Below are 24,998 nucleotides of genomic sequence, written 5' to 3' on the forward strand. Positions count from 1 at the left end.
CAGGTAAGTAGAATAAGCTCTGCGGAGTCAACAGATGGCCCAACTCTGTTTATAATTCCCATGACATTCTGCGCATGCCCAGATGAAGGTCCAGTAAATCCCTACTCAAAGCTGACCATCCGGCGAAGAGTAAAGAAATCATTTCCGCAGCCCAGGCAATGAAGTTTTGTACATACAAAAATCTAGCCCTTTACATAAACCCCTCCAACTCTATTCCCTTGAGCGGACCAATCTTCAGAATGCTGTTAAGTAAAGCAACAGCTCCACCTACTGGTAGTTAAAAAAATAATCACACCGGGCATGTTACTTCACTGAACTGTGGCTCAATTCACTACAGGACACGTACAGACATTGCTGGGTAATGACACATAAAGGGAACGCCGACTTTTGAGTGGCCACAGCAAAGCAGAGCGGTAGCAAAAGGATTCAGGTACGTGTGCGGATTCAGTCATGCTCAAGTAATTCATGCACGGCTGAGTGAATTTGTCTTACACGTTTACATGCTTTGAGAAATGTGCTCCATCCATTTTGTCTTACACGTTTACATGCTTTGAGAAATGTGCTCCATCCATTTTGTCTTACACGTTTACATGCTTTGAGAAATGTGCTCCATCCATTAGCAAGGAAACGGTAATTTTGTAAACAAAGCACACCAATAACAGTTGACTGAAAACGGCCACTGAGCGAGGTTCCACTCCGAAACTGCTTACTTGCTAGTCAGGTGGGCCTTTGGGGTGATGCCGAATTCTCCAAAGAGAGTAACAAAGATCTTGGCGTCCGTCCCTGCGCCTCGGACGTCTCCTGTCACCGTCACGACTTCGTAGACTGCGGAGAAAGCAAAGACAGGGCTTGAAGATCCAAGGAAGGGATAGCTTTACTGTCAGGGTTTGCACGAAAAGGGTTAGCCGTGGAACGGTTCATGAAAGTGGATCCCACACTCCCGAGGAAGCCTGTTCCACTGAGGAAGCGCTCTAACTGTCAGGAACTTCTTCCGGAGGTTCAGCTGAAAATTCTTTTGCATTAATTTCAACCCATTGGTTCTGGAGAAACAGAAAACAACTCTGCTCCATCTTCTATGTAACAGCCCTTCAGGTATCAATGCATCTAATTCAGAACTGGGCTACAGAGCATTGATTAATAGATTTACAAAAGGACGCTAATAACAGATGGGGGAATTTCTCTGCAAACCTGAAGTATGTCCCACGTTTGCAGCAAAATCTGATTTTAACAAATGCATTGGGGTAATAATACTCCCAATATAATAGAAACAATGCCTACAATGTTGACAAAAGATGGCTAAACTTTGCTAAGAGGGGAAAAAACCAATAAATATATATATATTGTTCACTGGAAACCCCTTCTTGACTTTCCGCGTGTAAGGGGAAAAAACGAACTGAGGCTTTGTGGGTGTGAGGACTAAGAAGGAATATCTTATAGAGAACAGAAAGTATAGAAATGTTTATTCATTTAGTAAGAAATTTAGAGTAAGTGGGCATATCTACTCGAACTTCGGTTGGTTACACAGTATCGGTAACTATTGGTTTTTGGTCTCCAAGAAGCTCAAAAGTGAAAGTAATATTTACATTTTTCTCTGCAACCCCTTTTCAAAATTGGCTGCTTTCCAAGGTAGACTCCATAGCATGAGACTCCCCTTAGGCCCCTTCCCACCCCAAACCCCGCCCACTCCCAGCTCAACCCCCAAAGTCTCCAGGTATTTTCCAACCCAGAGATGGCAACCCTATCACCCAGCAACCTTCCGTGGCAGAGCGGGGATTCAAAGGTGGGTTTTGCAGATCCCAGTCCGTCACTGTTAACCCCTCCATCACTCTGGCTCTTGCCTTGTTCCTAGTAGCAAAGAGTCCAGGAGAATCCAAGGGAATTCACATCACAACAGGGACATCACATCAAAATCACAAGAGGTCCTAGTCCCATTGTATACGGCACTGGTCAGACCACACCTGGAGTACTGTGTGCAGTTCTGGAGGCCTCACTTCAAGAAGGACGTCGATAAAATTGAAAGGGTACAGAGGAGAGCAATGAGGATGATCTGGGGTCAAGGGACCAAGCCCTATGAAGATAGGTTGAGGGACTTGGGAATGTTCAGCCTGGAGAAAAGGAGGTTGAGAGGGGACGTGATAGCCCTCTTTAAGTATTTGAAAGGTTGTCACTTGGAGGAGGGCAGGATGCTGTTTCTGTTGGCTGCAGAGGAGAGGACGCGCAGTAATGGGTTTAAACTACAACGATATAGGCTAGATATCAGGGGGGAAATTCACAGTCCGAGTAGTTCAGCAGTGGGATAGGCTGCCTAAGGAGGTGGTGAGCTCCACCTCACTGGCAGTCTTCAAGCAAAGGTTGGATACACACTTTTCTTGGATGCTTAGGGCTGATCCTGCGTTGAGCAGGGGGTTGGACTAGATGGCCTGTATGGCCCCTTCCAGCACTATGATTCTATGATTCTATGATATTCCGGCTGGTCCTAATAAAGACCGTTCCCTGCCTGAGGCTTCAAGGAGAGCTCTGCCAACCCTCCCTCTCCTCTTCCCCGCCCCCGCCATCTTAGATCTTCTTCTCTTACGCCATCCGGCCCAACGAAACAAAAGGACGGGAAGGAATGGAAAAGGAGATAAAGATGACCTCAGGTGCAACAGATACCACCGCTCAGATCTTATGAAAAATTTAACGACACCAGTTGCTTGTTGCACAAGGAGGACAGATCAAGGTCTTCCGCAATGCAAAAGAAAGGAGTCTTGAGGACATTTCAAGCTAGCGGAACGTTAGAAAAATGTAATGCCTGCAAACTCGGTCCACAGAGCCGATAATCAATGGGGCCCTCTTTGACCAAGACCAGTGGTCTTCATGACCAAGGCCAATGGATCAGGGGTAGAACATCTGTTTGGCATGCAGAAGGTCCCAGGTTCAATCCCCAACATCTCCATTTAAAAGGACCAGGCAGGAGGTGATGGGAAATACTCCACTAGCTCACCACTAGAGCATCTGCTTGGCATGCAGAAGGTCCCAGGTTCAATTCCCGGCAACTCCAGTTAAAAGGACCATGGAGGAGGTGATGGGAAATACTCCACTAGCTCATCACTAGAGCCTCTGCTTGGCATGCAGAAGGTCCCAGGTTCAATCCCTGGCATCTCCAGTGAAAAGGACCAGGCAGGAGGTGATGGGAAAGACCTTGACCTGAGTGCCAGGTTCAGTGGCAGAGCCTCTGCTTGGCATACAGAAGATCCTAGATTGAACCTGGGGCCTTCCGCCTGTCAAGCAGAGGCTCTACCTCTAAGCCATAGCCCCCCCCCCCAGAGCTGGTGAAAGAATTGTGACTCACTTTTGCATCCTGACCCACACTTTGAGAATCACAGGCTCCGAGCATTTGTGTTACACAGGAATTGTGCCTAAAGAAGTTCAAAGAAATGGGGTAATTTCCTTTTTCGTGATTGTATTCTGCCTTTGTGGGGCTTTTTCATTCTACCCATTTTTATTTTAGGTGCATACTTCATCCGTACCCCTCCTTTCTCCTCCAAAGCATTTTACATCGGCCTCCTCTCCTCTGTTTTATCTTCACAACAACCCTGCCAAATAGGCCAGGCTCCAAGCAGGTGACTAGCCCAAAGTCCCTTCCACAGCAGAGCACGGATTCGAACGTGGCGCCTCTCGGGTCCTGACCAAACCTTCTTACCACCACTTCCCCCTGCTAATATCAGGCCATTTTTATGCCTTTTCTGCATTGTACGACACAGCAACACAAATACAACAGCCACGTTAACAGAGGGGGGGGGAATTCAAAAGGAAGAAACTGAAAAGTGGTAAGAAGAACAAAGATCCACCGCCCAGTCAGTTTGCAGAAGGGAGAATGAAACCCCAAATCTGGAACGTTGAGCCACACCAAGCAGGAGGAGAAATTCAAAATCAGCCCTTAATTGTGCTGCCCTTCTTGTCCGACCTGTGGCTGAATCGCCTTCAACTCAACCATGTCTCTGCATGTCCTCCCAGAAGCTGGGATGCCAGCCTCCAGGTGGGACCTGGCGATCCCCTGGAATCACAGCTCAGGAGGAAATGGATACTTTGGAGGGTGGGCTGTAGGGCATTGTAGCCCCCTGAGGTTTGGGGATGCCAGCCTCCAGGTGGGACCTGGGGATCCTGGGGATCACAGCTCATCCCCAGACTACAGAGATCAATTCCCATGGAGAAAATATAAGTTTTTGAGGGCGGACTCTATGGCGTTCTACCCCACTGAGATTCCGATCTTCCCCAGGCTCCATTCCCCCTCCCCCCCCCCCCCGATCTCCATGAGTTTTCCAACCTGGATCTGGTGCCCCCGATACCCCACCCCCATTCCCCACCAGTGGCCAAGGGGCAGCTGGCAAAACCCAGACGTAAACTTCCTCCAAACACCATGTATGACTCTACTCTCCCGTGAGACCCCCTCGGGTGCCATCCAACTGAACCGAAGCCTTAAGATGTGTTTACAGCTCTCTTTTGTTCCCTCGACATTCCCCCCTCCTCCATATCCAAATCCAGACTGTAAGCTCCTTGAGGCAGAGACCATTTTTCTGGTTTACAGAAACCACCGCATCATTTAGGCATCAGACCGGTCTCCACCGGTCCTCTAGGGAGGCTGAACAAACACGCACGATCCATCTCCCCCTCCCCTTTTGTCATCGCAACAACCCCCAAAGGGGCCGGATGAGCTCAGGGTCCCTGCAGACCTTCCTGCAACGCCCCTCTCACCTTTCTTCTTGTTGTATTCGTCTTCCGTTTCGTGGGAGTCTTCCGAGCGGTAATCCCGAAGCTCCTGTTCATACATCTCTGCGAAGTTCTCCTCTTCCTTCTTTTTTTTCTTGTCTTTGGTCTTGGACTTTTTGCCCTTTTTCTTCCGCTTTTTCCGGCTGCCGTCGGATTCCTCGCTGTCGCTGTACGATTTCTTCTTCTTCTTCTTTTTCTTCTTCTTCTTCTTCCGCTCCTCGCTGCTGTCGTTCTCCTCGTTGGAGGACCCCCTGGACCGCTTCACTCGCTTCCTGTCCTCCTCCTCCTCCTCTTCCTCCTCTTCTTCCTCCAGCTCCTCATCCTCCTCTTCCTCCTCGGACGACCGGCCCTTGCAGTTGTCTCTCATGTTGTTAGATGTCTTCTACTCATAGAATCATAGAGTCGGAAGGGACTTTCAGGGTCTCTTAATCCAACTCCCAGCAGAATTCCAGAAATTCACAGCCACAACTACAATTCACAACTACATCAAACACATATTCTTTTCCAGCCGGCTTCTTTTTTCACATTCCACACTTGACCTTTCCTACTTGACGCTCTCCTTGTAGATCCCAAATTGTTGGTCGCCTCTAACTTCCCTTCTCTGTCCCTCCTTCTTCCCTGATGTCCGTGCCACCGATTTTCCTTCCTCCCCTTTATCAACAGTCCTGTTCACGGCTGGTCTCTTTAACTCTCCTCTTCCTCGGTCTCTTCTGTCTTGCCTCTCTTCCGTCAACCGCTTTCCCCCTTTTGCATCTTCAGTTTCTCCTTCCTTCGGCCTGGTCTCCTTTTTAGACACAATGATTTATTCATTGGCCTGAGCAGACAGCGTCCTCTTCCTCCTCCTCCTCCGTGGTTTTTTCTTCCCCCCAAAAGAGCTTGCCTCTGTCTAGATGAAATCACACAACCCGTCTACTGTATCACACCCGGCCTATGAAAGTGAGGATCCACGTATGTAGGTCGGCAGGAGACACATTGTGACATGCTAGCGTGCCCTTCGGGGGGGAGCAGACTTAGAAAGGGGAAGAAAACCTTCTGCTGCATTTCTCAGAGTACGTCTAGGAAGCTTCGGACGGCAGACGTTCCCTGTGTTCAGGTGACCCTGAGATCGACAGCCGGATGAAAAGAGAGCAAGACACCTCGCGACCTTACCTGGCAGGTTTGCAAACGCCAACTCCATTATTTATGGGTCTCGGGATTGCTTTACAGCAGGGGTGCTCAAACTTGGTCACAATTAGCCTTCCCGGGTCGAAGGAGGGAGGGATTTGGAGTCTTCCTCCCCGCCAAGTTCATATTTGCGAAGAGGGTTTCTTTTCATCCCGGTTGCAAGACTAGGTGCTTTTGCAGGGAAATGTTTTTTTTCGAAAGCTGACGTTTACCTTTTCGAGCCCACGCTTTCTTAAAACTTCTGGGAAGGATCTAAATCGAAAGAACAAAATTGGAAGCCTGTGGTACCTTAAAGCAGGGGTAGTCAACCTGTGGTCCTCCAGATGTTCATGGACTGCAATTCTCATGAGCCCCTGCCAGCAAACGCTGGCAGGGGCTCATGGGAATTGTAGTCCATGAACATCTGGAGGACCACAGGTTGACTACCCCTGCCTTAAACCCGAGTAGAAGCTTTCATGAGCTGTTGTCAGACAGCATACCGGAGGAAGGGAGCTTCGTCTGCCGTTACAAACTGCGGCCTGGAAATCTCCTTAGAGATTCTCCCCTGGAGAAAATGTTGCTTTGGAGAGTTGACTCCATGTCATTGTACCCTGCTGGGGACCCTCCCCTCCCCTCCCCAAGTCCTGCCCTCTCCCAGTTGCCCCAGGCCCTGTCCCCAAATCTCCAGAAATTTCTCAACTAATTTTCTTCTTCATACTTCATTGTGGCTGGTCTGTCAGCATCTCCGCACATTTGCCCAGCAGGAGGTTGGCAACTGTCTTGTTCTGGGACCATTTTTCTGTTGAAAAAGTTGTGCCAGTGCGACCTTGAAACCTTTAGGTGAAATTGCCCATGACTGGGGGCAGCCGATGAGAAACCCACAAGCCTTCTAGGAAATGACTACCACAAGCCATCCTTCTCGATATCGTCCTTCGTTAGATTAAAAGTAAGCTGCAGAAGAACACGCCGATAGCCTTTCTTGAAAGAGCAGGAAAGGCAGAGGAAACACAAGGGAAGTTACTGGCAACTAAAGGACGACTGAGCCAGCAACTAAGAGATGGGCAAAAACGGTTACTTAAAACAGTTGCCAGGCCACGTAACCGGTTGGTGTCCTTCTGGGGGCTTCCCCCGAAAGATCTCAAGCCAAACTCTGCTTCAAAACACAGTCCCCCGAAGTACAGGTGAACAGATTGGTTGAGTCACATATTTTTATGATGCTTTTCTCCCACCACGGGAAACAAAAAATGTATGAAATGTGAACGCAATGAAACAAAGAAAGAACACAGAAGAATTTAGTTCACTCCAGTAGGAAAGAGCCAGAGTCCAGGAGCACCTTCCAGACCAACAAAATTTGAAGCAGGGGAGGAGCTTTCCTAACTCACTGTTCACTTCTTCCGATCAAATGACCTCCTAAAAGGTAAAGGTATCCCCTGTGCAAGCACTGAGTCATGTCTGACCTTTGGGGTGACGCCCTCTAGCGTTTTCATGGCAGACTCAATACGGGGTGGTTTGCCAGTGCCTTCCCCAGTCATTACCGTTTACCCCCCAGCAAGTTGGGTACTCATTTTACCGACCTCGGAAGGATGGAAGGCTGAGTCAACCTTGAGCCGGCTATTCGGATTGAATGCCCAGCCTCCTGGGCAGAGCTTTCAGACTGCATGTCTGCTGCTTACCACCCTGCGCCACAAGAGGCTCGAATGGCCTCCTTCCCAGCCTTATTTTGATAGTCACAGAGGTGCTTTGGGACGCTGGCTGTTTTCTACTGAAGAAGTGAGCTGAGACTCACAAAAACTCCTCCTTGGCTACAAATTTTGCTATCCTTGCTCCTGGACTTTGGCTCTTTTCTACTGAAGCAGTGAGCTATTGGTCCTTGGGTCTCTTCACTGATTGGCTGTGCCCCAGGAACCGGCAAATCCCCAATACCAGTTTTGGATCTCAGACTCAGCTTCTGAGCTCTTAGTCCCTGAGTGTCCAGAGACACAACAGTGCCCGTGCTCAAAATGCCCTCTCCGAGGTCACTGGTCACTTCACCTCTGCATGCACAGGTGGCTTGAAAGGCCATTCCGAGGTGGCAGGGTGGGAGGAGACGGTTCCTCAGGTGTCCTGGCTCCAGACCCTTTACGGCCTTAATGAAAAGAGCCAGCATTCTGAATTGTGCTCGGAAACAGACTGACCAACAGCATAGCTCTTTCAGCAGGGGGAGATATGGTCCCTGTAACCAAGCCCTGCAGATTGCCATGCTGCTGCATTTTGGACCGGTTGGTGTTTTCTGAACCTTTCTCCAGGGCAGCCCCGCGCGGAGGCCATTGCAGTAATCTAACTGGGAGGGGATCAGGGCAGGGATCTCTCAGGCCTGGGGTTGTTGGATCCCCTGCTAAGGCTGGGAACCTCCCCCTGGCAATCCCTCCTCTAGGAAGACCCAATCTTTATTTATGGTCATTTAGACCACAACAATCCCTCCTCTAAAAGGCAGTGGGAGATTTTTATTTTTTAATTATTAAAATTGCGGGCAGCAGGAAATTCCTCCCATAGAAAGCTGGGGGATGACCCCGGTTAGGGCTCAGCCAGAGAGTAACTCTGCAGCTTGGGGATGATACCGGATCTTGGGCTATGACTGGAGACTTAGATCTCCGTGGCACGAGCCACCTTTTGTCAGCTGCGGCTGGTTTGCCAGCTACAGCCGTCCCTTGATCAGCATTATCCATCCTCAGTAGGGTTGCCTGGTCCCTCTGGCCAACTGGCAAGGAATGGTGAGAGATTTACCAGGAGAAAAAGAAAGTTCCTGGTCACATTGCCAGTGCCACCCAGGAAGTGATGTCATCACACCAGTGACTTCTGGCTGACACTCTGATTAGGGGGTAAAAATGCTATGGGTAAATTGGCTTCTATCATAGAGTTTTTGTCCAAATGCTAGAGTGTCACCTCAGAAGTCACTAGCCTGAAGAGATTACTTCCTGTGTGACGCTGGCAATGTAAACTAGGTCTTCTTTCTCCTTGTAGGTCCCCCCACCAACCAGCTGGTCAGCAGCTGAGAGGCAGGGCCTAGCAGTGGGGGACCCCACCACTGGGGTTTGGGAGAGGGTGGAGAAAAAACACTTTATGACGTACTTGCTAATGAACTCCATCCAGACACAGGAAGAGTACTTCCTAATGTACTTGCTAATGAACTCCATCCATACACATAGGAAAACTACTTGCTGGTTTCATTCCATCTCCTGGGATATCCTACGATAAGACAGGAATATGATGCATTAACTGCCCCCCCTCCCCAGAAGTAAATTAAAAGCCCAGCAACTGTTCACACACTCCACACTTCAGCACAAAGAAACTCCCATCTTACCATGGCCTACCTCTGAAGATGCCAGCTGCAATTACTGGTGCAATATTAGGGACTAAAGCTACCAAGACCACAACCCACAGCCTGGAAAACCCACAGCAACCAGGCAGGAAAAAACTGCATGTATGAGGAACAAAGGTGGTTGCAGAGTGAAGCCCTTACACCAGTTCACAGAAATCTCAAATGTTTTATTACAACGCTCCTGTGAGTGCCCTTTGGTCTGATTATCTGGCTTCAGTAGTATGTTTATCACAGGACAATGAACCAGACAAGCAAGAATGCTGAAAACTAAGGCTAGACTGCCCCCTTCTGGTACAAAAAAAAATTCTTAATATGCAGTGAGCGACCCTGAAAGAAAGAACTCTACATAACGCATAAGGACTTCGCTTTCCCCAGGATACTGCTTTGAAAAAAGAGAGAAAAGTAATGTTCCTGGCTTTACCCAGTTTGGCCCTCTGGCTACTTCAAAAGACACAGAACAAAGGTTGAGTTCAGAGGGAGCACTTAAGACTGTCACAGCTTAATTCTGGGTATAATTGGGGTCAAGATGCATAAGAAACCGAGCAATAAGCATAGCTCAGATTAGATTAAGGCAGTTGGTAAAACATGAGATAAGGCGCAAATTCGTGTAGAGATAATTTAATTTTAAACTTTTTCAAAAAGTTAACAAACAGATTAGGCCGAAAGCAGATAAGGGTTATAACGCTTCTGGGTAGCTGTGCGTGGGAATGAGATTTTGGGGTACTTGGGGACTGTGAGCAAAATATGAACAGTGTGATGCAGCGGTAAAGGTAAAAGGTAAAGGTATCCCCTGTGCAAGCACCGGGTCATGTCTGACCCTTGGGGTGACGCCCTCTAGCGTTTTCTTGGCAGACTCAGTACGGCGTGGTTTGCCAGTGCCTTCCCCAGTCATTACCGTTTACCCCCCAGCAAGCTGGTAACTCATGGTGTAGTGGTTAGGAGTGGCAGCTTCTAATGTAGAGGGCCAGGTTTGATTCCCTGTCCCTCCACATGCAGCCATCTGGATGACCTTAAGCTAGCCATGGTCCAGCTAGAGCTGTTATCAGAGAGCAGTTCTGTCAGAGCTCTCTCAGCCCCACCTGCCTCACAGGCCATCTGTGGTGGGGAGAGGAAGGGAAGACAATTGTAAGCCACTTTGAGATTCCCTCAGGACAGTAAAAAGCGGGGTATAAAGACCAACTCTACTTCTACGCTTCTAAAGATTTGGGTTCGAGTTCCCCGCAGCTACACTTTGGCCCGGGACAAAGAAATGCCTTTACAAGTGTCGCAAAACACAGCACACCTTCTGCCTAAACACGCATAGTATCGGGGGTCATGCAGACAATATCGGCTAACCGTGGCTGAACATCAAATGCTGTTAAGGTTGCCAACAACCAGGTAGAGCCTGGAGGCCTCCGAGAATTACCGCTGATCTGAGATCCCTCCCCCCCTCCCAAACTCCACCCCCTGAATCTCCAGGAATTTCCCAGCCTGGAGTTGGCAACCCTATGTGCTCCCCATGCTCCTTCAAGATGCTGCTGCCTTCTGTCCAAAAGAGGACAGTGGTTGGTCTCTCAGGACCTTCATCCCAAGCCAGCACGGATGGGGCAGCATGCCTGCCTTTTTTGACAGCTTGTGCCCACATGAAGCATAATTCCCATTCTCCTCATATGCCACTGGAGGGCTCTTTCAGCCTTTATGTTCCAAAAACCTGTCAGTGGCACACAGAACCGCAATTTGCATCTGTCCGTCATCTGGTCGTGATGATGGCGTTAGCCGTTCAGTTGTGTCTGGCGCTTGGCGACCCTGTGGCTCAGCTGTCCTCACGCTTTTCAATCTTGGACCTCTTCTCTGAGTGAATTAATGTTCTGGCCGGTGTCCATTTCGATCGTCTCTAACCGCTGTGTTCTGCTAGGAGGACGGTATAGAGATAAGTCCATGTTGAGGAAAGGTTTTGTCCTTGTGGATCAGGGGAGGATGAAAGTGTAGAATCAGAGGGGGCCAAACCGTGGTTCTCCGGAGGTCCATGGACTACAATTCCCATGAGCCCCACAGGGGCTCATGGGAATTGTAGTCCATGGACCTCCGGAGAACCACGGTTTGAGAGAGAACCACGGTTTGACCCCCTCTTGGCAATAGATCATGTCCTCTGCCCATTTTATTCTGAAGTTTGCAATAAGCTAAGTAAGTACCCCTTATCTGGACAATCGTCACTCAAATGTGGAAAATACCCGGAAGATGGAAACCCGCAATTTACAGTGCTGGTAGCAAAGTTTCTCGCTCTAGCCTGTAAAACCCGCCGACTTATCATGACTCCAGGGCTAGGGTAAAGATTGTACAATTTCAAACTTACCCAATGACTTTACACTTTTGATACTCAATGCAGTTTGTTATATTTCTCTAATGCGGTCCTTTAAATCTTCGACTGTGGGATCTTATGATTTGCTGGTCTTTGACCGTATAATCAATATCTAAGTCTCTGGCCACCCCCTGCTTTATGGCATCATACCTCACCAAGGTCCCTTTATGGGTATGGCAGTGGCCCTCCAGATGTCCGTGGACTACAATTCCCATGAGCCCCTGCCCGCACCATAGTGCTGACAGTGGATTGTGGGGATTGTAGTCCACGGACATCTGGAGGGCCACACTTTTGGCACCCCTGCTGTATGGCATTATTCCCCACCGAGGTCCCTATCCTAACCTGAATCGCCACCTCTCCAGGTCCCACCTGCAAATCTCCAAGAATTTTCTCACCCAGAGCTGGCAACCCTGCTGCAGGACTCGAAGCCAAGATGGGGTGCAGCCCCCACCCCCCATGAGCCCTACTCGTCCACCCAGCTGTCACTTTTCCTCCAGAAGGCATGGCTGATTGTCTGCCCCTTGCCTTTGCCATACGCCTCCCCACCTCCTCTCCCCGGATCCTTGGCATGGAGGTGTCGTGGCCAATCGGTGCCGTGTTTGCAACACGGATCACGCAAACGCAGGGTGACAGGCTGGGAAGCTCAGCAAAAGAGGGAAGGGAGGGGAAAGATTCCAGCTGCTCTCTCTCTGAACCCTAACTTTGCCTCGAGGACAGGAGGAAAGAGGCCGGCTGGCGCTCAGAGGGCTGTTTGGCTCACGGAGCATGAAACACCATCAGGAGGGACGGCGGCATGAAGCTCCGTGAAGCAGAACATCTCCAGCAAACATGGTTATTTTCGACTTATGGTTTGGAGCGCCATCATCACTCCGAAGGAGAAAAGACCACGAGGGGACAGCCAGGCTGTCGTTTTGCAACCGGCCCTCGTGCTACTGCAAATGTTATCAAGAGAACGGCTTCCTTGGTTCATAAGTTCAGCAGAAGGCCCAAGGCTCAGCAGTGTGTGTTAGGGACAAGGCTGCCTTATTCTGAACCAGGCCCTTAGAGTGCCAGGGTGGTGTTGTGCTGAAGAGCAGCAGCCTCTAATCTGGCGAGCTGGTTGGATTCTCTGCTCCTCCACATGCAGCCAGCTGGGTGACCTTGGGCTAGTGACAGCCCCATAGTATTGCTCTTACAGAGTAGTCCTGTCTATTGTGGGGAGAGGAAGGGAAGGTGATTGGAAGCCGCTTTGAGACTCCTTTGGGTAGAGAAAAGTGGTATATAAGAACCAACTCTTCTTCTTCTTCTTCAGTAATATCAGGGCTCTCTCAGCCTCCCCTCCCTCACAGGGTGTCTGTTGTGGGGAGAGGAAAGGCGAATGTAAGCCCCTTTGAGACTCCTTTAGGTAGAGAAAAGTCGATATAAAAACCAACCATGGACATCTGGAGGGCCACACTTTGGGCACCCCTGCTGTATGGCATTATTCTCCACTGAGGTATCAGGGTTGTGTCAGCCTCACCTCCCTCACAGGGGGTCTGTTGTTGGGAGAGGAAAGGGAAGGCGATTGGAAGCTGCTCTGAGACTCCTTTGGGTAGAGAATAGTGGCATATAAGAACCAACTCTTCTTCTTCTTCAGTAATATCAGGGCTCTCTCAGCCTCACCTCCCTCACAGAGTGTCTGTTGTGGGGAGAAAAATAGAAGCCGCTTTGAGACACCTCCAGGTAGTGAAAAGCAGCCTCTAAAAATCATACCTTCTTCTTGGTCCATCAAGGTTGGTATTTTCTACTCAGCCTTGTGGCAGCTCTTAAAGGTCTCAAGCAGAGGTCTTTCATATCACCTGCTACCCGATCCTTTCAACTGGATATGCTGGGGATTGAACCCGGGACCTTCTGTGTGCCAAGCAGAGGCTCTTCCACTAAGCCATAGCCCCCTCCCTATTTGTCTATGTGAAGAAATACCTTTTGAGGGTAGAAGTCTGACCTGAGCAGAAAACATTTACTCAGAGGCTTTTTTAGTTTTTTTTCTCCAAAAAATAGGCAGGGAGGTGGAAGACAGTCAATTGCTGTCTCTTCAAATGCTCATAGGTCTAGCTGGAGGAATGCCTAGGGGCTCCCAAAGAGGGTGCCCCCGTCCCTCCATTATATCCAGTGGAGAATCATGGGGGCTACGCCACGACAAATAGGAAGGCCGTCGCGGTGAGCCTTGAAGCCTAGAGCGTGGGCCCAGGTGGAGCTGCCGCGGGTGCAGATCTTAGTGATAGTAGCAAATATTCAAACAAGAACTTTGAAGGCTGAAGGGGAGAAGAGTTCCATGTGAACAGCAGTTGAACATGGGTCAGCCAGTCCTGAGAGACAGGCAAGCAGCATCTCGAAGGGATGGGCGACGGCCTCTGTCACCCTCGAAAGCAGGTCAGGTTCAGATCCCTGGTGGAGTCATCTCCATTGGATATAGTGGAGGGATGGGGGCACCCAATTTGGGAGCCTGTAGACATGGACCCCTTGGACTAATCATTTTAAAATTTGGAGAGGCATCAGGGAAGAGCCTCCTGGAGCTACCCTGAAAGTTTGGAAGCTGTACCTAAAACCTCCATCACCCCCGGGGCCCTGGGATAGGCAGGAACACTGACATTCCCATTATAGTCTACGGCGCCATTGACTTCCATGGGTGCTGAAGCGGCCAATTCGGGCCCTTCGTGCAGAAGCCTGTTCGTGATTCAATAACGGGTGGCGTTCAAAAGTACTATGCATCTATGAATCTATGCATAGGCATTGCAACGGAGAAGTATGATTTAAAAAAATTAGTGGGCATCGTGGGACCCTTAAACTGCATCAGAATATGGAGGAAGGGGATTGGTTGCCTGAATTGATTGACAGGCGGAAGTGCAACGCAAATAAGGTGCGTTGCTCTTCCGCCTCCTCCAGCAGCAGGTTAGGAAAGAAAGTCGCGCAAAAAGAAGGCAGACAAAGGCAAGAGAGCAAAAAGGCGAGGATGGCCGGGGGGAGCACAATATTGTATCACGCTTTGCCATTCCACCGTAACGCTATTCATACTAAGGTGCGGAATGGCCCTATGATTCCCCTTCTCCTTCCTTCAGTGCTTCCACACAAAAGCATCCAACCCCACCATTCAGCTGGTTAGTTCTCTTTGGAGAAGACGGAACAGGGAGCACAGAACGAGCTTTGGCTCCCTCTTAGCCTTGACTGTTGCCTGGGAACTGTGGCAGAACTGTAGAGGCCAGCCTACAAACCTTATCAATTTCACTTTTCTAGAAATTGACAGCTCTCTCATTGGGGAATACCCATTACCCTGGCCTCGAGCCATCTAGGGCTTTATATAGCCCAGCATTTATGCAGTGCTGAGCGCGTTGTATGCATCATGTTTCTTGAAACCATCTTCAAGTATTTGAAAGGCTGCCATGGAGAGGATGGAGCAGAATTGTTCTCTCTTGCCCCAGAGGGACAGACCAGAACCAAGGGAATGAAATTAATTCAAAAGAGATTCCGTCTAAACATCCGGAAGAAGTTCCTGACAGTTAGAGCGGTTTCTCAGTGGAACAGGCTTCCTCGGGAGGTGGTGGGTTCTCCATCTTTGGAGATTTTTAAACAGAGGCTGGACAGCCATCTGACGGAGAGGCTGATTCAGTGAAGGCTTAAGAGGGTGGCAGGTGACAGTGGATGAGCGAGAGGGTTGTGAGTGTCCTGCACAGTGCAGGGGGTTGGACTAGATGACCCAGGAGGTCCCTTCCAACTCTATTATTCTAAATCCTCAGAACACCCCTGCATGGCAGGCCAATATTATTAATCTGTCTTGTTGCAGTGGGAGGGCTTGTTGGGCACATTTGAGCTCTGGGCTTCCTGGATCCCAGCTTGTTCTCTTTAACAATGCACAGAGTGTCACGAACTTCCACGTGGCATCTGAAGATCTCCAGTTAGTACAATCTCCAGACGACCACGAACCGTTCCCGTGAGGAAAATGGCTGCTTTGGTGGGAGGGCCCCATTGCATCTGACCTTCTCCAAAACCTACGGGGATTTTCCAACCCAGAGCCGGCAACCTAACCACACGACACCAGCCCACCAGCCGCAAGCCCTCTTGATGCACTAGCTCAGGGGTAGTCAACCTGTGGTCCTCCAGATGTCCATGGACTACAATTCCCATGAGCCCCTGCCAGCAGGGGCTCATGGGAATTGCAGTCCATGGACATCTGGAGGACCACAGGTTGACTACCCCTGCACTATCTGACACATCCGATCGAGCCATGCTTGAAAGAGCGCTCGCGGAATAGATCTCTGAGAATTAAGGTTCCCTGTTTTCCCTGCAAAATCGCACCAGGCAGCCACGGTGCCAGAAGGCCATCCGCAAAATACACTGATAAAGAAGTCCAGGCAAAGATGTCAATAGGGGAGGGCTATTTTCAGAACACTGCCCGTGGCAGCCAATGACGGTTCGTCGCAGCAAGCCTCCTCTCCGAAAAGACCCTAGGATCCGGGCTTTTCTTCTTTGGGTTTCTTCAGCGCACAAGAAACCTGAGCTGGAGTCACCGTTTCCGGCAGAGGGAAGAGGGTAGTTGGTCTTCCCTCCTTCTTTATTGATTTAATGGAGGGGAGGGAGGATTCGTTGCCCTTTCAAGCTGAGAAAAACACCCAGGAAATCTACCAACCCCATAAAACATGATCTCATTGAGATGTCTCAAAGTAGAACAGGGCACCCCTGGAAAGATAGCCGCCCAGATCAGATCAGATCCGTTTATTTCGGTCAGCGACTAGTACGAATTCAAAACAGTAAAACACAATTTAAGATTGGTTGGAAGTCCCAATATACTTCATGTGTTCAATAGGACCATCCTAACCCTTGTATAGAGCCTCTTGTGGCGCAGGGTGGTAAGGCAGCAGACATGCAGTCTGAAGCTTTCTGTCCATGAGGCTGGGAGTTTGATCCCAGCAGCCGGCTCAAGGTTGACTCAGCCTTCTATCCTTCCGAGGTCGGTGAAATGAGTACCCAGCTTGCTGGGGGGTAAACGGTAATGACTGGGGAAGGCACTGGCAAACCACCCCGTATTCAGTCTGCCATGAAAACGCTGGAGGGCATCACCCCAAGGGTCAGACATGACCCGGTGCTTGCACAGGGGATACCTTTACCTTTACCTTTAACCCTTGTATATATTTAGCCAGGCACTTCTACATTTAATTGTTAATCTTGCATATTTGGCAATAGTATAGGATAAATTCTTATTTTTATCCGAAAGAAGTTCCTTTAATTTGGCTTGTCTTGAGGTAGCCCTGAAATCAGTGAAGATGATACAGCAATTCCTGATGCAATTAGTTGTAAATACAGCAATCAAAAATCACATGTTCTGGTAGGATAGCGGCCCAGTTCTCTCAAGCAGAGGGTGGGGGCGGGAAGCCCATAATAAACACAGCAATTCCTAGGCAAGTCTGCTCAGGGGTAAATCCATGGGGCTTACTCACAGGAAAGTGCTTGGGGGGGTTGTGCTGTGAAAGGCCCCCAGCAGTGGAGAAAAGTTGGGACTAGAGAGCAAGATCTGTTGGTCTCTCAAATATGGTTGGAATCTTCGCACTCAGAGCTATACCGGTCTAAAGACCTGGGAGACAGTCGCATAAACACAGGAAGCTGCCTCATGCTTAGTCTAGCAATCTCTTGGTCCATCAAGGTCGGAATTGCCTCCTCAGACTGGCAGCAGCCCACTGGGGGTCTCACATTACCCACTGCCTGGTCCTTTCAACTGGAAGCGTTGGGGACGCCATATTCTACTTCACCGAGGTCCTGCCCCACCCCAGATCGAACCCACTCCTGGCTCCACCCCCAGAGTCTCCAGCTCTCAAGCCAAAGCCGGCAGCCCTAAGCTGCAACTATTTATTTCCAGAGCGGGAGACCGTCAGTCTTACCTTGCTGAGAGCCAGCTGCAGGAAGAGGTTTGCAGGATCCAACCCGTCAGGCCAGTTTTGACGTGAGAAGCTTCCGAAAACCCCACAAGCAGAGCAGATGCAGGCGTGGTGTTGACCACTGGTCTTACCAACAGCCCAATCAAATTCCCGTCTTGCACCAAGCAAGGCACAGGTTTAAGCAGAAGTTTATATAGGTTTTCAGTCCTCGTCACATGACCTAATCGGGCTGCCCTAGCTCAGCAGGGGTGTGATGTCACTCTAGGATTTCTGTCTCTCCGGGGCTCTGTGGTATGAAAGTCTCCCAAGCCGTCAGGTCCCCCAAGGGAAGTGAGCTCTGCAGTCTAAAGATCAGGTGTGATTCTGGGAGAAGGTCAGGCCCAAAAACCTCCAGCTGTTACCCCTGAGGAATCAGGGCCATTTCGCACGGGGATCTTTGTTGCAAATTGGTCACTGAATGAAAAATCGCCATTTAAAATAGTGGAATTCGTCGTTTTGCACACCTGGCTTTGTAGTGGAATCAGTTGCGTTTTTTAGCGTTTCCCACAGGCTTCCGGTCTCGGCAGAAATCGCTAGAAAGGAAGCGCTATTGCCAAGCTCGTCCCGCCCCTGGCCGTCAAGCAGCCAATGGGCAGCCGTTAGCATGCTCCCAAACAGCCCCTTTCCCTTTAAGAAAGGTTTTTTTTTTAAAAAAACAGACCCATAGCAACGAATCTGTGTAGATTCCTTGCAACGGAGAGACCCATCCAGCTGCCTAATGTGAGCTGTCGTTTGATTGTATGATCGTTGGCACGCTGCCTCGAGTGATAAAAAAAAAATCCCCCCCCCCTCTCACAGCCCCGATTTTGGGCTGAATTAATGTGTAAAAAATAAAGGGACTTTATTTCAGCAAACGGGCTTTTATGTGGTTTGTGCTTAGTGACTAAAGGTGAAGGACTGAAGCCAGGGAAGCCTCTAAACAGAAAGAGGCTCGCCGGTGCGTTTATCCCCGCTCGCTCCGAGAAAAAAAAATGGCGATCGCTTCGCCGGAAGTTTGGAGGACAGGCTCAGGAGGAGGGACTTTGAAGAACCCGCAACAATGGTAACGCACAGGTCTTTAGCGCTAGTGTTGCAGATTGGTTGCAGGAGTGTATCGCTATCCGGAGGGTGAATCCACTTTTCTGGATTCCCCTGAAAGCGCTAAAACGAAGCGCTTTTTGCTGATCGGTTTCAGGAGTGTTGCAGATTGTCTACGACGTCGTGGGTAATGCCAAATTAGTAGCGTTTTCAATTAGCAACCATTGTGCTATTTTAAGCCGTGCGAAATGGCCCCCAGTCTTGGTTGATCTTAACAAATAGCATGGCCAGGATCCCACTTTGGAACACTCTCCTAAAAGGATCCCCTGCATATAGAAAAGCAGCTCAGAAAGTGAGTGGTAGAAGATAGCTGCTAGTTTTCTGCTTGCATTCAAAGCAGGAATCCTCTTAATTGCAGCTGGCCACTGAGTTGCCAACTCCAGGTTTGGGGGGGACGATGACTGAAGAGGGCAGGGTTGGGGGGAGACTTCAGCAGAGAATCAAATCATAGAACCCGCCCCTAAGAAGCCATTTTCTCCAGATTTGGGTGGTCTGGAGCAGGGGTAGTCAACCTGTGGTCCTCCAGATGTCCATGGACTACAATTCCCATGAGCCCCATGAGCGTTGCTGGCAGGGGCTCATGGGAATTTTAGTCCATGGTCATCTGGAGGACCACAGGTTGACTACCCCTGGTCTGGAGAACACCTGGGAGAGCAGAAGATCTCCAGGTTTGACCTGGAGGCTGGCAACCTTATACAGCTGGCAGTTGGATTGCCAACTCCAGCTTGGGAAACACCTGGCGTTTTTGAGGGGGTGGAGAATGAGGACGGTGGGGTTCATGGCAGGGAGGGACTTAGGCAGGGGTGAGATGTCACGGAAGGCCAGCCTTGCTCAACTTTTGCACTGTTGAGAAACCCCTGAAACATTCTTCAGGCTTCAAGAAACCCCAGAAGTGGCGCAATCATGCAGAATTTTGTTGGGAAGCAGAGCTGTGGACACGCCCACCTGGGGCCCTTCCCCTTCCCACCCCCTCCACGCCTTTTGGGGAGGGGAGGGAGGATCAACATAACCACCTATGGTCATATCATGGATAAACGTTTAACAAACCAAAATATCCACCTATCTATTGATATCAATTAATTAACTCCCACCCCTTGGGGGTCAAGAAACCACAGGGTTTCACAAAAACTGAGCCGCCCCCATCACTCAACTGCACATATCACCCGAGAAATATTTAACAGGTTTTTTAAACAATATATATATAAATTAACTCCCACCCATTCGGGAAACCTTCCCAGGTCTGCCAGGAACCCCAGGGGTAAACAAACCCCTGGTTAAGAAAGCCAGCTCTAGGACTTCTGTTTCTCCCGGACTCTGTGGTATAACCGCATCCACCTTCTGAAGCGGCCCTTTTCTCCAGGTGAACTGGTCTCTATCAGCTGTAATCCCAGGAGATCTCCAGCCTCTCCCTGGAGGTTGGCACCCCTACCTGGGAGTGATGCTGACTCTTCACCCCATAATATTACCATCCTGTTTTCCTGTGTGCACAAATGCGGCCTTGAGTGAGTCCACGTGGGCTGGTAGGAATCCAAGGCAGCTCATTCTCACGTTTGTGGAGGTGCTCCTGTTCGGAAAAGGTAATCCGGAGGATCTCTCCTCCTCCGTGTCACCCTTCTTCCTCCCTTGATTACTCATAATTGCCCAATCAGTGCAGTGATTTGTATGCGCAAGTGAGCCAACTCTTCCAAGAATGGTGAGGTGTGGGTCTAAAAATAAAAATTCCCCAGAAAGCCGCAAGAACAAGTACAGATGTGGGTGGGGAGGGGAGGGAGAAAACAGCATCCAGACCTCCGATGCAAACTTTTCATCCTCAGTATAATAACGTAATATAATAAAGGTAAAGGTAAAAGGTAAAGGTATCCCCTGTGCAAGCACCGGGTCATGTCTGACCCTTGGAGTGACGCCCTCCAGCGTTTTCATGGCAGACTCAATACGGGGTGGTTTGCCAGTGCCTTCCCCAGTCATGACCGTTTACCCCCCAGCAAGCAAGCTGGGTGCTCATTTTACCGACCTCGGAAGGATGGAAGGCTGAGTCAACCTTGAGCCGGCTGCTGGGATCGAACTCCCAGCCTCATGGGCAAAGCTTTCAGACGGCTGCCTTACCACTCTGTGCCACAAGAGGCTCCTGTAATATAATAATAACTTGATTTTTATAGTCTGTCCTTCTCCTCGGGGCTCATGGATTGTTAAAACCATGGCTTCAGGGGGACCAGGACATGGGGTGCTTATGGGGTGCTCCTTAGTGTGACCCCAGGATGGTGGTGCAAGAACCAAAATGGAATTTCACAACCCACAACCAGCCCCAACTGATGTGCACAAGGACACAATGGCTCTCCTTGCCAGTGTACCCTCTTGGTCAGTTTTGCTTTAAGACAGGATCTAGCTGCGCATGGGTCAATTCTCCTGCAGGCTTAACGATCCTGCCTCGTCCTCAGCAGGTCTACAAACACAACATGGATGGTGATGTTTGTGGAGATTTGGAGGGTGGGTGGACAGTGGGGGTTTGGGGAACAGACAGATCTCAGAGGAGTATGATGCCACCGAGTCCCCTGTCCAACGACTTTTCAAGGGAACAGATTTCAGTAGCCTGAAGATCAGAAGAAGAAGAGTTGGTTCTTAGATGCCACTTTTCTCTACCTGAAGGAGTCTCAAAGCGGCTTACATTTCCCTTCCCTTCCTCTCCCCACAACAGACACCCTGTGAGGGAGGAGAGGCTGATATTCCTGCTGGGTCAGAACAGCTTTATCAGTGCTGTGGTGAGCCCAAGGTCACCCAGCTGGTTGCCTGTGGGGGAAGAACAGGGTATCAAGTCAGCTGGCCAGATTAGAATTTCACACTCCTAACCACTACACCTGTCTGACTCTCATCAGTTGTGATTTTGGACAATCCCCAACCCATTAGGGTTGCCAACTCTGGGTTGGAATTCCCTGGAAATCTGAGGACACAGACTAGTTTGGAGAAGGGAGGGGCCTCACATGTATATAATGCCTCACCGTCCACATTCCAAGGCTGCCATTTTCTCCAGGGGAACTGATTTCTCCCGCCCTGGAGATCAAGTGTATTCCCAGGAGACCACCAGCTGAGGGTGACAAACCTATTTTAATTGGGGTCAGCGCCTGGAGATGGTGCTCAGCCAGGATGCGATCCATCGAATTCGTCCTCTGAAGCTGAACTTTGCTCTATCATAGAATTATAGAATCATAGAACCATAGAGTTGGAAGGGACCATACAGGCCATCTAGTCCAACCCCCTGCTCAACGCAGGATCAGCCGAAATCTAGGTTCCACCTGGAGCCTGGCAACCCCCAAATTCCACCCCTCTCAGTCAGAGAGATGCTTTTCACAGCACTGCCCTAAGCTGCTTGGTGTAGAGGTTAAGTGTGGTGGTATCTGATGTGGGTGACTTTAGGCTAGTCACTGCCCCGTTAGAGCTCTTCTCACAGAGCAGTTCTCTTAGAGCTCTCTTAGCCCCACCTACCTCACATGGTTTCTGCAGTGGGGAGAGGAAGGGAAGGTGAATGTAAGCCACATTCTAGGAGGTCTCCAGGTCCCACCTGGAACTTGGCAATCCCCAAATTCCACCCCTCTCAGAGGCAAGCTTTTCACAGCATTGCCTTAAACTGCTTGGTGTAGCAGTTAAGAGCAGCAGTCTCTGATGTGGGTAACCTTGGGCTATCCACAGTTCTATTAGAGCTCAAAAATACGTTCTCTCAGAGCTCGCTCATCCCCACCTACCTCACACAGTGTCTTCAATGGGGAGAAAAAGGGAAGGCAATACTAAGCCGCTTTGAGGCTGCTTCTGGGCATGGAATTGGGCTCCCTGTGGGTGGGCAGGTAGCTGTGAATGTCCTGCATTGTGCAGGGGGCTGGACTGGATGACCCTGGAGGTTCCCTCCAACTCTACGATTATATGAAAAGCAGGGTATAAACACCAGCTCTTCTAAACAGAGTTGCTGCGTTCTAATCCCCTTGGCTTCAATAGACACGGATGAGCCCTGCAGCGTCTGAAATCCCTTTCTCCCAATCAGAATCCCCTATAGATTGCGGGAGTGGGGCGGGAGAAGCCGGAAAGTGCTCCTCATCCCAACGGGAGGCGTACTGCAGTCCCAGATCAGGGGGGCCAGAGAACAGAGAGAAGAGCATCAGAGCATGAGGACGGAAACGCCGCCTCTCTCTTCCTCTGCAAATAACTATTGGTGGTGGTTTGAGGACTGCTTAGCGTGTGCGTGTTTTAAAAGCTCTGTGGGAAGCACAAGGGAGGGGGGGATCAGCTGGCTTCTCCATGACCTCATCCGCCACAAGGTGACTGCGGCAGCCTCCTGGCGAAGCGCATGGAAATTTGCATTTGTGTACTGCAGAGGATGCTGCATTGGATCCAAGGCTTGAATTGCAGGAGGACGGACCGGGCCAGTCCCAAGGCAGGCAGCTTTAGGAAATGCAGGTTTCGCCCACAATTGGCACAAAGCCTTCCACATTTTCATAGAATCATGGAATCATAGAGTTGGAAGGGGCCATACAGGCCATCTAGTCTAACCCCCTGCTCAACGCAGGATCAGCCGAGAGCATCCTAAAGCATCCAAGAAAAGTGTGTATCCAACCTTTGCTTGAAGACTGCCAGTGAGGGGGAGCTCACCACCTCCTTAGGCAGCCTATTCCACTGCTGAACTACTCTGACTGCGAAAAACTTTTTCCTGATATCTAGCCTATATCATTGTACTTGAAGTTTAAACCCATTACTGCATGCCCTCTCCTCTGCAGCCAACGGAAACAGCATCCTGCCCTCCTCCAAGTGACAATCTTTCAAATACTTGAAGAGGGCTATCATGTCCCCTCTCAACCTCCTTTTCTCCAGGCTGAACATTCCCAAGTCCCTCAACCTATCTTCATAGGGCTTGGTCCCTTGGCCCCAGATCATCCTCGTCGCTCTCCTCTGTACCCTTTCAATTTTATCTACGTCCTTCTTGAAGTGAGGCCTCCAGAACTGCACACAGTACTCCAGGTGTGGTCTGACCAGTGCTGTATACAATGGGACTATGACATCTTGTGATTTTGATGTGATGCCCCTGTTGATACAGCCCAAAATGGCATTTGCCTTTTTTACCGCTGCATCACACTGCCTGCTCATGTTTAGTTTACAGTCCACAAGTACCCCAAGGTCTCGTTCACACACAGTGTTACCTAGAAGCGTATTTTGTCATAGCATGACGCTGAAATGGTGTACGTCTCGAGGTCCAAGAACATCATGCTAAATTTTATAGTTGTTGTTGGAAGATGTTATAACTCCCCTCCAGCACCGCAGTTTGACTTTCTTTCTGGACGCTTTCCTCGTTGCCCAACTTTCGCACCCGTGCATGGGTTTGATGTGGTGGTTAAGAACGGCAGCTTCTAATCTAGTGAGCCAGGTTTGATTTTCCATACCTCCTCCACATGCATCCAGCTGGGAGACCCTGGGCTAGTCACAGTCCTGTTAAGAGCTGTTCTCACTGAGCAGTTTCTCTCAGAGCTTTCTCAGCCCCACCTACATCGCAGGGTGTGGGGAAAGGAAGGGAAGGTGACCGTGAGCCGCTTTGAGACTCCTTTGGGTAGTAAAAAGTGGCATATAAGAACCAATTCTTCTTCTAATGGGGAATACCATGGCATGACTTTTCTTGCTCTTGGTCCACCGGTGACACATTATTTCCCTTAAATATTCTTTCTGGCTCCTCTGTGCCTCCTTTCCCTGGCTCAATCGCCTTCTGATTTCTTGGCTGCAGTCTCCCTTTCGGTTGGTGACGGAGCCAAGGAATAGCAAACCTTTTAAATTTTCCATCTCTTCAATGTCAACCCTAAAGTTAGAATCATAGAATCCTAGAGTTGGAAGGGGCCATCCAGGCCATCCAGGCCATCCACCGTCCCATGCAGGAATAGCTGCCCACAGGCATTGCAACCTCCTCTTCTCCAGGCTGAATATTTCTAAGTCCGTCAACCTTTCCTCGTGCAAGCAGGCGTGGCCAACCGGTGGCTCTCCAGGTGTCTATAGACCATGAGCAGGGGCTCATGGTCATTGTAGTCCATGGACGTCTGGGGAGGCACTATTTGACTGCTCCCAATCCAAGTCAAAGGCTGAAATAGTCATGTGGACGCTCTGTTGCCACAGCAAATGCATCTGTGTTCACAGTGGCATCGAGAGCCCCATGGAGAAATGCAGCCATGAGAAAAAAATCATAGAATAATAGAATCATAGAGTTGGAAGGGGCCATACAGGCCATAGAATCATAGAATCACAGAATCATAGAGTTGGAAGGGGCCATACAGGCCATCTAGTCCAACCCCCTGCTCAACGCAGGATCAGCCCAAAGCTGAAAAAAGCCCAAATCCCCAGTGGTCTGCCTTGATAGCACCAGTCCTCCAGAATTTCTGGTTGACATGGTTGC

The 24,998-nt window shown here is 49.8% G+C and overlaps 1 protein-coding gene and 1 long non-coding RNA gene across 2 annotated transcripts in view; one reads left to right on the forward strand and one right to left on the reverse strand.

Moving 5' to 3' along the window:
• Positions 1-5,649, reverse strand: part of LOXHD1 (lipoxygenase homology PLAT domains 1) — a 146,014-nt gene extending 140,365 nt beyond the window's left edge. The window contains exons 1-2 of the mRNA XM_077346719.1: positions 4,735-5,649; positions 711-825 (exon numbers count right to left, since the gene is read on the reverse strand). Of these exons, the coding sequence (XP_077202834.1) occupies positions 711-825; positions 4,735-5,116 (497 nt within the window). The 5' untranslated portion in view covers positions 5,117-5,649. The remainder of the gene's footprint in view (positions 1-710; positions 826-4,734) is intronic.
• Positions 5,650-5,749: 100 nt separating this feature from the next.
• The window catches only part of LOC143842070 (uncharacterized), a 29,334-nt gene continuing 10,085 nt past the window's right edge, over positions 5,750-24,998 (forward strand). The window contains exon 1 of the long non-coding RNA XR_013232977.1: positions 5,750-5,905. This is a non-coding gene — a long non-coding RNA (uncharacterized LOC143842070). The remainder of the gene's footprint in view (positions 5,906-24,998) is intronic.

This window comes from Paroedura picta, chromosome 7 (assembly GCF_049243985.1).
Source record: "Paroedura picta isolate Pp20150507F chromosome 7, Ppicta_v3.0, whole genome shotgun sequence".
In the NCBI taxonomy this organism is placed as follows: Eukaryota; Metazoa; Chordata; class Lepidosauria; order Squamata; family Gekkonidae; genus Paroedura; species Paroedura picta.